General features: G+C 44.6%; 1 protein-coding gene across 1 annotated transcript; it reads left to right on the forward strand.

Moving 5' to 3' along the window:
- Positions 1–6487: 6487 nt before the first annotated feature.
- LOC117052025 (phospholipase A2 inhibitor and Ly6/PLAUR domain-containing protein-like) lies at positions 6488–14450 on the forward strand. Its single transcript, XM_033158752.1, has 4 exons — positions 6488–6548; positions 10595–10738; positions 12653–12814; positions 14172–14450. The coding sequence occupies exons 1-4, from the start codon at positions 6488–6490 to the stop codon at positions 14387–14389; spliced, it is 585 nt and encodes a 194-aa protein (XP_033014643.1). The 3' UTR covers positions 14390–14450.
- Positions 14451–15805: the final 1355 nt, after the last annotated feature.

The following is a 15805-nucleotide window of genomic DNA, read 5'->3' on the forward strand; positions in this document are numbered from 1 at the left end:
CCCTTTTCTAACCATTTTCTTTATCCATCTCGGGGTCTCCCCCCAGACATTCCTCCATCTTACACCAAGACCATTTTCCAGAATGTCCTCTTTTCTTATAAGTCCACAGTTCCAGACGCAGTCTATAACAGTCCTTACAGGGAGCATCAGGGTACACGAATCATCACCTTCCAGCATCTCCGCTTCAAAATTCCGTTCATCTTCTAATAGTAGATATATAAATCTTTTCCCCATCATTCCTGGGCTCTCACCCCAGAAATTGGATATAAATTGTCTTCTAATCCTGGGTCTCTCACCCCAACAGGATTTTTCATCTTCTCGGAGTTGCGTAATCATTGTACTTTGTACTTCAATAATTCCCTTAAGTTCCCTGCCAAGGTTTTCTTCCATTTTAACCAAGTTCTTAAGAGTCTTTCCTGTGGGATATAACTTTTCTGTAACATCCTGGTTCAGCAAAGTTAATTTCTGGTTTAGCAATTCTAAGTTCAAAAAAATAATCCTTTGTTCGTGAGTTAGTCCAGAGTCTAAGACCAGCTTGAAAACGAAACCCAACATGGTCGAAGTGGGCATAGGGTATCAGGTTTCAGTATTTTTCCATCTTAGTCACAGTACTTTCCCATCTTAGTCATAAGTCTCCGCAGCCATTTTCCCTGGAGTCAGGGTGAAAAGATTACATTCTATCCACTTCAAGAAGAAATATTTCCACCAACTTAGGTCCCCTAAAAGGGGTTTAACCAATCTCACTTGTCAAATTCAAAACATTGTATCCACCACTGCAACAGCAGTCGCCATCAAAAGTAGTTACTTTCTCTCCACACAAAGGGAAAAAAACGGGCTTCCTATCCAACGTAGCTCCCGGAGCGCCAAATGTCAAAATTAAATCCACGGCCAACGGGTTTCTTCTGTTTTCCTTCTGACAGGTAGAACGATCTTGCTCATCGCGAGCGGCGGCCGCCGCTTCGCCGGTCCGGTTGGGGCATGCCTCCACAGCCTGGCGCCGTAGTCCCTTCACCCCCACTCCCCCTTTACAGGGGGAACGGGAGAAGGGTTCGGCGCCATAGCGGGCTCGCTGGAGAGCCCATGCCACGGGACGCTCGACCCGCGGTTTAGCGGAGCCCCGCTTTGCGGTAGCGGGGCTCCTACCCCCGGGCCGGCCTGAGTCGCTTCGCTGCCGAAGCGACCCACGACCGCCCGCGATGGCGTCCTCGCCGGAAGTCACGATATCTGACAGATTATTGTAAGCAATTAACATCACTAGCAGGGTTGTCTGAGGCGGGAGGGAAGGAAGTCGACAGGCTCTAAGAGCCAAGGTGGTATAGTGGATAAAGATGACGGGAATGTATAATATTAAATGAAAAATAAATAAAAATCACACACACACACACACATATTTAAAAAGTTGTGACATCTGATAAAACCAACAACTCAATAGCACTGACAGAGTTAACTAAGAAGGAAATCTTTGTCTCTATCCAGATCCAAATGCACTTCCTGATTTAATTGTAACTGCAGTTTCATGCCGAATCTGCCCTTTGAAAGCCCTTTATTCAAGATGCCCACCTTTAGATCTTTGGCAGTGCCCTGGTAGGTTGGAATGTTTGGAGCTGTAGCCTTAGTGGTACAAAGCATCTGCTTTGCATGCAGAAGGTCTCAGGTCTAATCTTCAATGGCATCTCCAGTTAGAGCTGGGGAAAACCCTACCCTGAAACCCTGGAGAACCTGGGGCTGATGGAAGTTGGAGTCCAAGAACATCAAGAGGACTACAGTTTTTCTCAGCCCAGGCACAGACAACGCTAAGCTAGTTGAGCCAATGGGTGTGGCCAGTGGCGTAGCTAGCTCCTCAGGTGCCTGGACATGGGGTGGGGCAAGCCAGGGCAGGTCGCGCTGCATGGAGCCAGAGACTGCATGGAGTCTGCAGTTAGTTTCCTTTGCACCTATAAATACTGCTCTACTGTTTAATGAATACAGTCTTCCCACTCTGGGTGGTAACTTACTTGCATCCATTGATTTGGTTGCAAATTGACTACAGGTGTGTTTGTCCTATGCAGAATTGCAGAAGTGGACCGCTTGCAGATTATGACATTTATGGAGAAGAACAACAGCAGGTGAATGAGCCCCTGATGTCATCGCTGACATTATTAGGCCCTATAATAAAGTTGCCAAGGAAGGCGTGGGAGCAGAGTAGGGCATTTGGGTTTATTTGCTGGGGATGTTTCTTCCGTCTGTGTGTCTGTTACGCATCCTGTTGCTTCTGATGAGTTGTTGTTTCAGAGGAGGTGATCTAGGAATTACAAGGCCTGTGAAAGGGGACAATATTATCCAGGATCAGTTGCAGATTCTGGATGCTAGTGTCATAGGCTGGGCTGGACAGCTCCTGTCGAATTGCACAGAATGTCAGAACAGCCTACTGTAGCAGGCCAGAAGTCCAACTCATCCAGCATCCTCAGAGACACCACCTACAGTAGATGTCTGTGTGAAATCCTTGAGAAGTGCACCAGCACAGGAGCACTTCCTCCCCCCCCCCTGTGGTTTCCAGCAACCAATATCCAGAGCATTACTGCCCCTGACTCTGAAGGGAGAGCATAGCCATTCGGGAGTGAAGTAAAAGGTTGGAGAGTTTACAGTGTTTGCTGTGGCTGCAGAGAGCAATATGGGGGAGACATGTTTTGTTGCAGCTGGGGCAGATGTAAGCATCTGGTTGAGCTGATGCAGATGTGCTATGGTGTTTCTTCTTTCAGCGCTCCTCCCAGTGGCAGTTCCTCCTCTTGTTAAGCCAAGCCCAATTCTGACTCCCCCAGTTTAAAAATAAATAAATTCAAGTGTTGTGATTTATATTGTTCTAGGGTTGGGGTTGGGCAGATGCTCTCTGGGAGTCCCTTCCAATCGTATAGTTTTACAGCTATAAGAGGTGAGTCTGCAGAAGAGAATGGGTTGGGTTGGGTTTTTTTTAAATGGTCAAGCCAGTGTCTTTTTCTCAAGCAGATAGTCTGGCACATAGGTAGCCCAACACATTCCCTTTTGTTTGAGAGGATCCCTGTGGTAGCTCTAATTTGAATGGTTACTAGCTGCATTTCTGGCATTTCATTTCATAGAATCATAGAATTGTAGAGCTGGAAGGTACCCCAAGGGTCATCTAGTCCAACCCCCTACAATGCAGGAATCATAGCGAAAGAATCCCTGATGGATGGCCACCCAGCCTCTGTTTATAAACCTCCAACAAAGAAGACAACATAACAAGACTACAGGAAGGGTCTGGATTAATAATAATAATAATAATAATAATAATAATAATAATAATACTTCTGCCCCACTCATCTGGCTGGGTTGCCCCAGCCACTCTGAGCAGCTTCCAACACTTATAAAAACACCATAAAGCATAAAATATTAACATCTTCCTGATATAGGGTTGCCTGTAACAACAAATTGATCTTATTTCAGATAAATCCCCAAATCCATGTTTGTATTAATTTTTGTGTCAGGCTTGTTTTATTTGTTGTGAGCTGCCTTGAGTCCTGGTTCAGGAAAAAAGACAGGATATAAATAGATGTAGCAACAACATCATCATTTTTGGGCTCTGGCTCTGGTCATTATCAGCCCTGGTCATTGCTGGAGTGCGGCCCCTGACAGATCATTCCTGAGGGAATATGGCCCTCAATAGGGGGCAGGGAAGGTTTCCAACCCTTATTTTGACAGTTGTGGAGGAAGAGGGAATTCCAAGAGTCATGTGACTGCCTGACCATCTCTCCCGCAAAGCTGCCAAAGGCCTAAGAATCCTGTTTCACCTTCATACTGTGTCGTCATAGCGATGATGTTGCTATGGCGCCAACAGGTCTTTTGCAGTCAGGATTCAGGTTCATATATTGATTGTTGCAGCCTTCTAGGGCACAGTAGATATGGACTGATTTGCTGATTTAAGAAAAGGCAGGTAGGGCTTTCTAAGACTTTCTGATGTCATTTCATGAGAAATGTGTTTTTGTTTGTTTGCTGCTTATGGAAGGGAAATAGAGGTTCTGGAGGTCCCTAAGGTACCTTTGACCTATGTTGTTCTGGACTTTGTAAATGAATACATGCAACAACCATTTTAGAAGGGGACGACAGAGGATGAGATGGTTGGACAGTGTTCTCGAAGCGACTGGCATGAGTTTGGCCAAACTGCGGGAGGCAGTGGAGGATAGGGGTGCCTGGCATGCTCTGGTCCATGGGGTCACGAAGAGTTGGACACGACTGAACAACTGAACAACAACAATATGTGCTTGAATGTGCATGTATGCATCACGCCAACCCCGGAAGTGACCCAAAAACATCACAAAAAGGGGCAGGAAGCGGAATGAGGTGTTTTCAGGCTTTTTCAATATGCTTTCCAATTATTTGCAATTTCACCTAAGTGCACGGTGCCTGTGGAACTGAAGTGTTTAATAATTCCCAAAGAAGAGAAATGACACATCCTCCAAGGAGGTTGCTAATTGCCATTTATCATTCCCTCCATTTCTGACATCCACACTGTGAATTGCATTGGTTACATGGTCAGGACAGCAGAGCCTAGAACACCCACCAGCAACGTAAGCTTAACTGTCTACACCACCAAGCGGATCTGTTGGACTCCTCCAAAGAGGGCATGACAATCGGACTTGCCTCAGAGTAGGAGCCCCATACAGGTGGCACCTTTCAAAGCTGGGGCTTCACCTGGAGCTGGCAACCACTATATAGAGTTGCCATATTTTGAAGAGCAAAAAGAGGATGCTATGACGACTCTCATTTTAAATACCCCTACTATATGTAGGCTATAGAAGCTGTGATATATTGATGAGGGGGGCAGATGAAGAGAAGAGGAAAGCAAGTCTTCAGCCATGTCTCACCCATAAATTATAGCCTGAGACATTTTGGAAAATTTTGAAAATCTACCCACACAGAAATTTTACCCCTGAAAAAGAGGACGTGCCCTGGAAAAAGAGGACACATGACAATCCTACTTAGCAGACAGGGACTGAAGCAGGCATTGATGAGGGCTTCTGCAACTTCCATCTCCATTTGCTGTCTGCCCTAGCTCCATGTAGCACCACCTCAGAGCTAGGTGAGGGGAATTATTTTGTGTAGCCTCAGCCTGTTCCCTCACCTAAATAGTGCTGCCATACAGGCCCTCCAACTTCTGGCATTGGAGAAAGAAGATGTTAGACTTTCAGTCAACTTCGGCATGTTAAAAAACAAACCAGTTCTTGATCTTGCAGCAAAGATGTATGCAAACTTAAAACTTTAGTTTGCGTTCTGATTTAGGTCATTGTCAGGAAGGGCTGGTGCCATGAACCTGGATGGTGCAGAGGGCATAGCAGCAGGGAGGTTGGGGTGGCATGGCTACACTGGCACAGCCAATCCAGTGCTCCTTTTGGTATGCCCGCTGCAACCACACCTTGCTGCTGCTATGCCCTGAATGTCTGTTCACCTTTCACGGTGGGCAGTGTTGCGGCCAGGAATCCGGTTCCTGGCAGCGATCCAGCTTGGGGGAGGGAAGTTGACTCCCCCCTCGCACCAACTCCCAGCTGCGTGACGCCTAGTGGCTCCATCAGCCAAACATTGCTGTGGGAGATTTAAACTGCAGCGCAGCTGGGGGGCTTTCCTCTTTGACATCCTCACCGGATTTGCCAAGCCATCCACCCTCTTTTTATGCTTTGATATGACAAAACCTTGCTATGGACAAATGTTGGCCGCCATATTGTTGGGGCCGGGTAGGAATTTTACCACTTGGTGAATTGGCTCCAGCCATTTGGTTTTCACCTACCTTGTAGCCTTGTGAAGTTAAGCCTTCATTTAATGGAGGGGAGGTTGTAGCCTCCATCTGCCCTTCCTCAATCAGGTTATCCTGTTAAAGGGATCCAGGGTGTGTGTGGATTCTGTTTGATGCCTGGATGTGGGCTAGGGCCATGCCACAACCAATTGAGACCCCTCAGGGTCCCCCTATTTGATATAAGTCATAGGGCTCCCCCTATTGGTGGTTTACCTTTAGTTGGACTCCCTGCTGATGGGCAGGAGTCGAGATATAGCCTGGCTTCACCCAATGCCTAAGCCGAACTGCTCACTTCTGTAACCAATAAAGTTATGGCCTATTCTATCCCATAAACCTAAATACTCGTATCCGTGCATTTATTAATCACTTGGGAATTGTGGGGCACGGAGCTTGGCACGCAACCACACTGTCTGGGTAAGTGTCAGTGATACTGGTGCCAAGAGGTCCATGGTGTCAAAAACCTCCCCACCGGCAAGTCTACATCAGCCTGCATGTTAATGAACCCCCCACTTTCCAATCCTACATCAAATCTAAAGCAAAAATTCAATCAAATTGATTTATCTATTACATGCTTTACCTTCTTATTGTTGTTGTTGTTTGTTTTTTGAGGGTGGGTGTAGGCATTCCTGCAGCACTGTGTAACAAGCTGTATCAGCCCCAATTCCCTCTTCTGCAAAGTTACCAACAGCCCAGAAAACCTCTCCATTGATGCATTATCTCACCCTGCACTGGTTCTATATGGGAATGCTGCTATTCCTGGCACGTAAAGGTAAGCAAAGCAGGACCCTTACATTATTAAACCAGGGCTCTGAAATGTAAAACAGGGCAGCTTGCAAATTTTAACTTTTAAAAAGCTAATTGTGCTAAATTACATTTTTATGAATGCGAATAATTGGAAATGATAGTTTGTGTGTCACAAGGTGAACAACTAGGCAGGGGTCTATACATCACCATCACCATCACTCCCTCTAATAGGAGCTATGTAATGTTGAGTGCAACTTTGGAAAAAATAACCCTGAAAAAGGGACAAGAGTCAATTAGCTTGTTTGACATACTCACAGCTTATAATTATATAAAGTACTAGCAATCTCTTACACAGCATTGCTCAGGAAACCCAAATCAGAGCAGTTTTCAAGTTAGCAGTTAGAATTAGTGAAGTTTTGAAAGGTGCACCCTACCATCTTGTTTCAAAGCTGCATCAGATTGTACCCAAGCACTGACACAAAAAACCCCTGCTCTTCTCAGGAACCCACCATACAAAATTTGGGTGCTGTCCTACTGCAAATGACACCAAATTCAGTAGTCCCAAATTCACACACAGGGGCAATCAAAGAAATCAAGTTCTGGCCATAGTCCAAACTCAAAACACAGGAACACAAAAGGGAAGGTCCAGAAATATTCTGATGTGGGGAAACCCCACGTAATGTTAATTGCACAGTTGAGTCCTTTACTCACTAGCAATGAAGTGTGATGCCTGAGAATTCTCCAAAAGCAATGTTTTTTTTTTCTTGCTCAGCAGGAAAGGTTACAGAAAGCAATAAGGAAAGTGATCAGAGACTGGAACCCTGATCTCTGTTTATGCACCATTTTTATAGTCATATAGACATGCAAGGCACCCAGTGATACAGTCTTACTGCCAGCTTAACTGTGACGACAGATGTTTCCACACCTCAGCTAGCTAGGCATTTTCCTGTTTAAAGGCCAAGCCTTAGCATGCTTCTAAAACTTTCCTTTACACATTTTATTGTAGCCTGCTCTTTTTATGTTCCTCTCTAAAGATTGCATTTCAGCATGATTACAATAAGAATAATTGATTATGATATATCAAAACGGTGTCTGTCTGGCCAGTGTTTGGTGCCCCCAAATGGATCTTCTCAGTTACAGATCTTCTCAATTTTGTGCCCCCTCCGCTCGGCACTGTGTGTAGGGGAACTGCCTAAAGGTAAAGGTAAAGGGACTCCTGACAGTTAAGTCCAGTCGCGGAAGACTCTGGGATTGTGGTGCTCATTTCGCTTTACAGGCTGAGGGAGCCGACGTTTGTCCACAGACATTTTTTTCTGGGTCACTTGGCCAGCATGACTAGTCCGCTTCTGGCACAACGGTACACCGAAACCAGAGCAGTGCACGTAAACATCATTTTCCTTCCCGCTGGAGTGGTACCTATTTATCTACTTGCACTGGCATGCTTTTGAAATGCTAGGTTGGCAGGAGCTGGGACCGAGCAACAAGAGCTCACCCCGTCATGGGGATTTGAACTGCTGACCTTCTGATTGGCAAGCCCAAGAGGCTCAGTGGTTTAGACCACAGTGCCACCTGCATCCATGGGGAACTGCCCACATCGCCCTAAATCGGCATTGGCTATACCCTCATTGGCCCAACTTTACCTCTTCCCTGGATGGAGGACAGAGTGTAGAATAATATGTAGAAACTAGCCTACTGATTACAATAAGAATAAATGATTATGATATATCAAAACGGCATCTGTCTGGCTCACGATGGCATTCATCAGTTACAATGGAGGTGGAGGTGGTCTTGCTTTGGTTACAACAAGCCCAAGGTCAAAACAAAGGAAAGCTCAGTCACATGTCCGGCAACTTGTGCAAAGATATTGTTCCAACACTCCGGCAACTGGAGTTATTTGGCCATGAGCCATCAGAGCCCCACCCAGAGCAAAGCAACTAAATGGCAGCAGATGGCAGCAGCCAACCTGGATGATTATTGTTATTTATTTTTAGCCACTTTCTCTTGCCCAAAGCAACTTACAACAAACCAGCCAATCATAGAAGCATAGAATTCTAGAGTTGGAAGGGACCCCAAGGGTAATCAAGTCCAACCCCCTGCAATGCAGGAATCTCAGCTAAAGCATCCATGACAGATGGCCATCCAACCTCTGCTTAAAAACCTCCAAGGAAGGAGAGTCCACCACTTCTCGTAGGAGTCTGTTCCACTGCTGAACTGCTCTTACTGTCATAAAGTTTTTTTCTTGATGTTTAGTTGGAATCTCCTTTCTTGTATCTTGAAGCCATTGGTTTGAGACCTACCCTCCAGAGTAGCAGAAAGCAAGCCTGTTCCAGCCTTCATGTGATAGCCCTTGAGATATTTGGGGATGGTTATCATATCTCCTCTCAGTCTCCTATTTTCCAGACTAAACATACCCAGTTCTTTCAACCGTTCCTCCTAAGGCTTGGTTTCTAGAACCTTGATAATCTCTGCACAATCAACCAAACCAGAGGCCCAAATCACCTGTGGAGTTTGATCTACTCATGAGGAGGAGCTTTTCTCAATCCCAGAGAGACCTGGTTCTTTAGGCTGGCACTTCAATGTCTGGCACCTGACTGTGCCTGCACTTTTAGGAGCTATTGCTCACCTGGAATGGAAGCAGTTTGCTATTAAAATAAAAATGATGTAATGATGCTATGTGTTTAAGTACAGCCAATTCAGATATTAACCTTAGAAAAGGTAGCAAACAACAATAATGGATCTTGTTGGTGTTTCTTCCTCTCCTCCTTTTAGGGCTGTCTCTAGAGTGCTGGATTTGTAATGACATTAAACTGGATTGCATTGGAACTTTGAATAATTGTTCATCTATTTTTGACAGTTGTGCCATTGTTCAATCATACAACCTTAGAGGTATGTGCAAGAGATCAACAACCACTGACAGGGTTCATTGACCACTGGTCCTAATACTGCAGCTGTGATATTAAAGGGTTCTTACCTCACAGCTTGGGACTAAGATACCTTAAAGATTGTCTCACCTATAATATAACCAATGCAATACTGCGCTCTGCAGGAGAGGGCCTCCTACAGATACTGTCTTATCAGAAGGTCTGTTCTGTAGAATATAAGAATTGGGCATTCAGTGTGGTGGCACTTTGAAATGACACCCGAGCTAGATATGGCTCTATTATTATTATTATTATTATTATTATTATTATTATTATTATTATTATTGAAGTGTCCAGAACAAATGCCCCTGAACTTATTTGCCTGTACTTTGGCAGGCTTTTTTCCCTTCAGGAAGGGCTATGATGCAAGCAAATTTCATCCATTTCTGTCAAATGCAGGAAAGTTATAGCCATTTTTACTTCCCAATAGTAAAAGTGGGAGATGATTGAGCAGATCCCAAAGCTATAACAGCTGCCCTGGGAGGGGGGGGGGAGGACTACTGCAGCTGTCCTTCTAAAAATTTGCCAGGATTCATGCCCTTGGAAAGGGCAGCCTTTGCCTGCAAATTCCATCCAGTTCTTCATCAAAAGAAAAAAAGAGATATTCCCTTTTAAAATAAAGTAAAATAAAGTAAAGGTGTGCAGCACAAATTTCCCCAGACTTATTTGCCTATAATTTGACAGGCACTATCTGCTCTGCAGGGGCGACCATGCCTGCAAATGTTACCCACTTCTGTTGAAAGTGAGATGCTATCATTGTTTTGTTTTTGTTTGTTTGTTTGTTTTTTAAATCAATAGTAAATTGGGAAAGGCAAAATGAAGTGGATTCAGATAAATAAGTCAAAGCAGGCAATCTATGGAGCACCTTTAGCCAAGGCAGCCTGTTCACAAAGTGCCTAGATTTGAACCAAAGCTCAGTGGCCCCCTCCCCAATATATATATAAAGATATATTAGATCAACACAGATAATGCTTTTGGCATTATGAGCTCCTGCACTTAAACATTTACCACTACACCACTGATCAGAGCCTGTGCACATCATGTCCTCCCCTTCGGTTTAAAATTCTCTCTCTCTCTCTCTCTCTCTCTCTCTCTCTCTCTCTCTCTCTCTCTCTCTCTCTTTCTCTCTCTTTCTCTCTCATCCTTGCAGGACAACAATATGTGTTGAAAAGCTGCAAGCAATCCACTAGCTGCTATGAAGACCTCACAGCCATTAAATATGGTGAAGGAGAAACAGTGTTCACCAAGGTTTCCTGTTGCAAGGGGAATGGCTGCAATAAGGCTACTCCTTCATGTATTTTATGTATTTATATACCCCTATGTTGCCCAAACTGTGTATCATATCACCTTAAACTGCTTCATTTGTTACCCTCCAACTCCTCTCTGTAGTTAGGAGGGGTGCCAATGTTTTGAGGTGGGAATTAATTTTTTTATGCTATTTTATTCTCTCTGCATATGCCCCTGGTAGTTCATCCTGAAACACAGGCATCTGAGGACAAAGGGTACATAAACTCCTGCATTCTAGTTGTAATAAGCTGCATAGCTCTATCTTGAGATCAAGCAGGCAGCCTCACACTGTACTCCTGACAGTGCCTGCTGAAAACAGCGGCATCTACCAAGATGCTTAGAAAGTTGAGGTAGTTTTAATCTGCTTTAGTTTGTTTTAAAGTGGGGTTGTAATTTTCCACTTGATGTTATTGTTTTATCTTTATGTAAAGCACTTTGAGGTCCCCGCCCCCAACCAAGTGCTGCAATATTTAATGAGATAAAATATATCAGCAGAAATCTGCACCAGAATGAAATATTTTTTTAAAAAAATATTTGCACATTTTATTTGAGAATATGTAACAAGGAATTTCGGTGGATTCTATCGTGGTTCTACTGCATATGTAGTGACTGCTGACCCCCCCCCCTTTCTTTGGATGATGCCATGGACTTTGGCTAGCACAATAAAAGTCTATGCATTGCTAAAATAAATTCAGAAACTGATGTGAGCATGTGGAGAACTGAAATTAAGACTGGAAAAATAAGAAATAGAGAGAATTTGAAATTGACAGCTACACCCATCCTTATTCAGAACATGCTGCCTTAGACAGTGGATGCAATGCAAAGTTATAATACGTAGCAGATGTTAAAATCTCCAAAAGCAGCATTCTGAAAGGCAATGAGATGAGACTATTGTCCTCTTCAGGAATTTGGGTGGATACATGTGTGCATGGGGACTGTGGCATGCACAATGACATGGCCCCAATGCCTCCATGTGTGTGGCCGCATTTACCTTCCCACCACAGTGGTACCTATTTACTTGAGCAGGTATGCTTTCGAACTGCGAGGTTGGCAGGAGCTGGGACAGAGCAACTGGAGCTCACCCTGTTGCATAGATTTGAACCGCCAACCTTACAACCAGCAACCCAAAGAGGCTCAAGTGCCACCCGCACTCCAAATTCTAACCGCATTAATGAGTGCAATAGCAGTTTCCCGCAAGGCTGACAAGGCTGCAGCCCTATTCCTGCCTCTGATAATGATATGAGGACTCCAAGTGTTTTAGGGTCTAGGAGAGAGCTAGCTCACCAGCACCTCCAGCAGGGACCCCCATGTACACTGTTCCAGTGTGTCCTCTCTCAACCTCGACACAGTCAGTGCAAATGTCAAAGGGGGCTCAAATGGCATTCAACTGAACGTAGTTAAAAACTTCCTGGCAAGTAGGAACCCTACATAGGAATCTGACAGAAGGGAGGATACTCACTAGCCTGCTGTAATAATAATCTCCCTGCAGACTTTTGTGATCTAGGTCATCATGCCTGCAAATGTTGGGACCATAGTTTGAGTCCTTGCACATTCAATCAGTTCCCTGAAGAGGTTTAACCTCAGAGACTATAGGTAGGTCATTGCCACCCTTGTGCAGTCACAGACTCTTCTCTGTAAAACACGGTTTGTGGCCTTGTGGCCCTTAAGTTGTTTCTGGAGTACAGCAACAGCTTGAGGGAGACCAGTTCCCCATCCCTGCTATGAAAGCTGTGATATTCCCAAGTAACAAAGCAAATGAGGCAGAAACTGGCATAATGATCATGGACATAATCTCTCCTAGCATGGAAGGGACTGGGAAAGGAGTCTGGTTGAGCAAGCATTTGATGCCTGCAATTTTCCTCCTTGCCACTTTTGCCTGTTCTCCTTCTAACCCAATTCTCTCCGTTTACCCCCCTCACAGTGCCAGATGTAAACATGACAGCCAACGGGAAGAAATGTAAAGGGTGCTTTGCTATCAACAGAGGTCAATGCAATTCTAAAGTGTTTGCCAACTGTGAGGGAGACCAGCACTATTGTTCCGATGTGTCTGGCTTCGCAGAGTTTCCATCCCCTATATTTGCTGGTAATTCATCTCTTCCTCATCCCTACCTCCTTTCACCCAGACCACACTCAAGTCCAGAAATTTTCTTTGGTACAGAACATATCTACCAGGGTGTTTGTGAGGATCTGTCTTCTGGAGCTATTAGTGTGGCATGTGCCTTCCCCAAATCCCTACCAAGCTCTCTTCCAAAATCCTCAAAAAATCCTCCCCTTGCCACAGATTGTCTGCCTCTCTTTTACAGAATTGAACAATCAAAACTTAGCAATGCTAAGCAAAAACAGAAGCCAAACTCAGTGAATCTTGGGAGAAAAAGAGGCTAGGCTGGCATACATGGGAATATTGGGGCCACACATTGAATCCTCACACATTCAACCAGAATCTTGAAAAAGGTTCATCTCAGACCCCTGTAAGGCAGTGCTGAGGAGTTGGATTTGGCTGAAGGTCTGCATCCAGAAATGGTCAGCCCCTCAACAGGTCACTTTGATGGGTGGGTGGAGTCACTCATCTGTCATATTGCCTGACATCATGTGACATGAAGTAACTTCAATCTGTGGCTGAAAAGGAAGGATCTTCCATGCTTGAATTCAAGCTGCAGGAAGAATCAGGAGGGTACTATATGTAAACCTGCAGTTCTTCATTTGCAGGCAAAATTGAGTCCTTTTTAAACGTGGCACCTTTTTCTGTCACCATGCATAGCTGGGACTCTTAGAGAAACTAGGCACTCCAGTTTCCCCAAGCCAGATGACATAATGTCCTTAATGAGCTATTTCAGGTGGATGGATTGGGTACATTTCCATTCTGCGTGTATTTATTCTTAAGGCTGTCTGTTTCTTAGATGAGGCCTGTATCCCAACTTTGAGAGAATTGCTAAATTTCCAATGGACTCATAGAACCATAGAGTTGAAAGGGGCCCAAGGGGTCATCTAGCCTAATCCCCTGCAATGCAGGAGCAGCCAAGCATGTGGGGCCCAGAGTAACAGGCCCTGAGGATGCTAAAGTCCATGCTGGATTGGTTGCTGCGGCTTCTGGGCCAGCCTTTCACCAAGACGGACTTGGAGGTGGTAGAGCTGCACTGCTCAAGTTCTCCAAAGAGTGCCAGACTCTGCTGACCCTTCCAGTTTCACAGGGAGCGGGGAACTGGTGCATGTACAGACAGGACTCCTCAGCAGCCTCCATCACAAAGGGAATTGACCCTGCCCCTTCAGAGGAACCACCCTGAAGAATCAGATGAGTCACCATCAGGGTAGTCATAGGTTGTGAGAGCAGGGAGCTCCAGACAAGTGCCTTGGTTGTTTTCCCTGGTTTTTTTAGATAAACTCAACCTTCATTGAGTGCTGATACAGGTGCTGATTGCCTTCTCCTTCCTTTGTATCTGCAGGACCTCCTTTCTTGGTGACTGTAATTGCCTTCAAGGGCTGTGCAAACAAAGCTTTCTGCGATGCACATTATGAAGGTGTTTTCCATACTTCCATGCTTGTTGTGACTGCAAGAGGTCATTGCCAGCTTGCTTCTCTTATGGTTCGTGCCGCTCCACAATACTTTGGACTCTTCCTTCGAGCCTTGGTTGGGCTCCTCCTTGCAATGAACTTTGCTTGATTTCCCTCCAGCAAAAGGGTCCAGGGGAACCACACTTAAATAGTCCGTCCTTGCCATGTGGCTAATGAAAACCCATAAGCAGACCAAAGGCTTTACAGGGAAGAAGACCTCAGATCTCCCAAAGTGTGAAAGTGCCCATGTATTATTTTCCACTGCAGTGTCTAGCAGTATCAGAGCATGGCAACATCAAGCAGGAATCAATGGAAGCTGGAACTGGGAGTGATTTTGTTTTTACTATTTTATAATTTATTTATTGCATTTTCTATTTTACATAAACAAATGAATTATATTCATTTAAACAAAAAGGATTATATGTTTATGTATTTAACATATAATCCTTTTTGACACCCCCCCCATTGTGGATTTTAATGTAATGATTTCCCCCTCTGCATCTCTTTCATAGCTCTATTTTTATAAATCCTTTGTCAATCCATAGTTCAATTTTTTTACTACCGGTACAAGTTTTCTGTCAATCCTACCATGTATGTAATTGTTTACAATACAAATAAGTTATAAACTTTCCCCATTCTTTACTAAAGACTTCCTCTTCCTGGTGTCTAATTATTCCTGTAAGTTTTGCCATCTCGGTATGTTGTTGTTTAGTTATTTAGTCGTGTCCGACTAAATGGGGTCACTTAGAGGAGAAGATGGTGAAATGCGAACAGGAGATAGAGAAAGGGCAGAACTCCTCAATGCCTTCTTTGCCTCGGTCTTCTCCAAAAAAGAAAACAATGCCCAACCTGAAGAATATGGAACACATGATTCAGCAGGGGAAACACAGCCCAGAATAAGTAAGGAGGCAATACAAGAATACTTGGCTAGTTTAGATGTATTCAAGTCTCCAGGGCCAGATGAACTACATCCAAGAGTATTAAAAGAACTGGCAGAGGTGATTTCAGAACCACTGGCAGTAATCTTTGAGAATTCCTGGAGAACAGGCAAAATGCCAGCAGACTGGAGGAGGGCAATTGTTGTCCCTATTTTCAAAAAGGGGGAAAGAGAAGACCCAAACAATTACCGCCCAGTCAGCCTGACATCAATACCAGGAAAGATTCTAGAGCAGATCATTAAGCAAACGGTCTGTGAGCACCTAGAAAGGAACGGTGTGATCACTAAAAGTCAGCATGGGTTTCAGAAAAATAAGTCATGTCAGACCAATCTGATCTCATTTTTTGGCAGAATTACAAGCCTGGTAGATGAAGGGAACACTGTGGATGTAGCCTATCTTGATTTCAGCAAGGCCTTTGACAAGGTGCCCCATGATGTTCTTGTAAAGAAGCTGGTAAAATGTGGGCTGGACAAGGCTACCATTCAGTGGATTTGTAACTGGCTGACTGACCGAACACAAAGGGTACTCATTAACGGCTCCTCTTCATCCTGGAGAGAAGTGACTAGTGGGGTGCCACAGGGTTCTGT

The sequence above is a fragment of the Lacerta agilis genome, chromosome 8 (genome assembly GCF_009819535.1).
Source record: "Lacerta agilis isolate rLacAgi1 chromosome 8, rLacAgi1.pri, whole genome shotgun sequence".
Lineage (NCBI taxonomy): Eukaryota > Metazoa > Chordata > Lepidosauria > Squamata > Lacertidae > Lacerta > Lacerta agilis.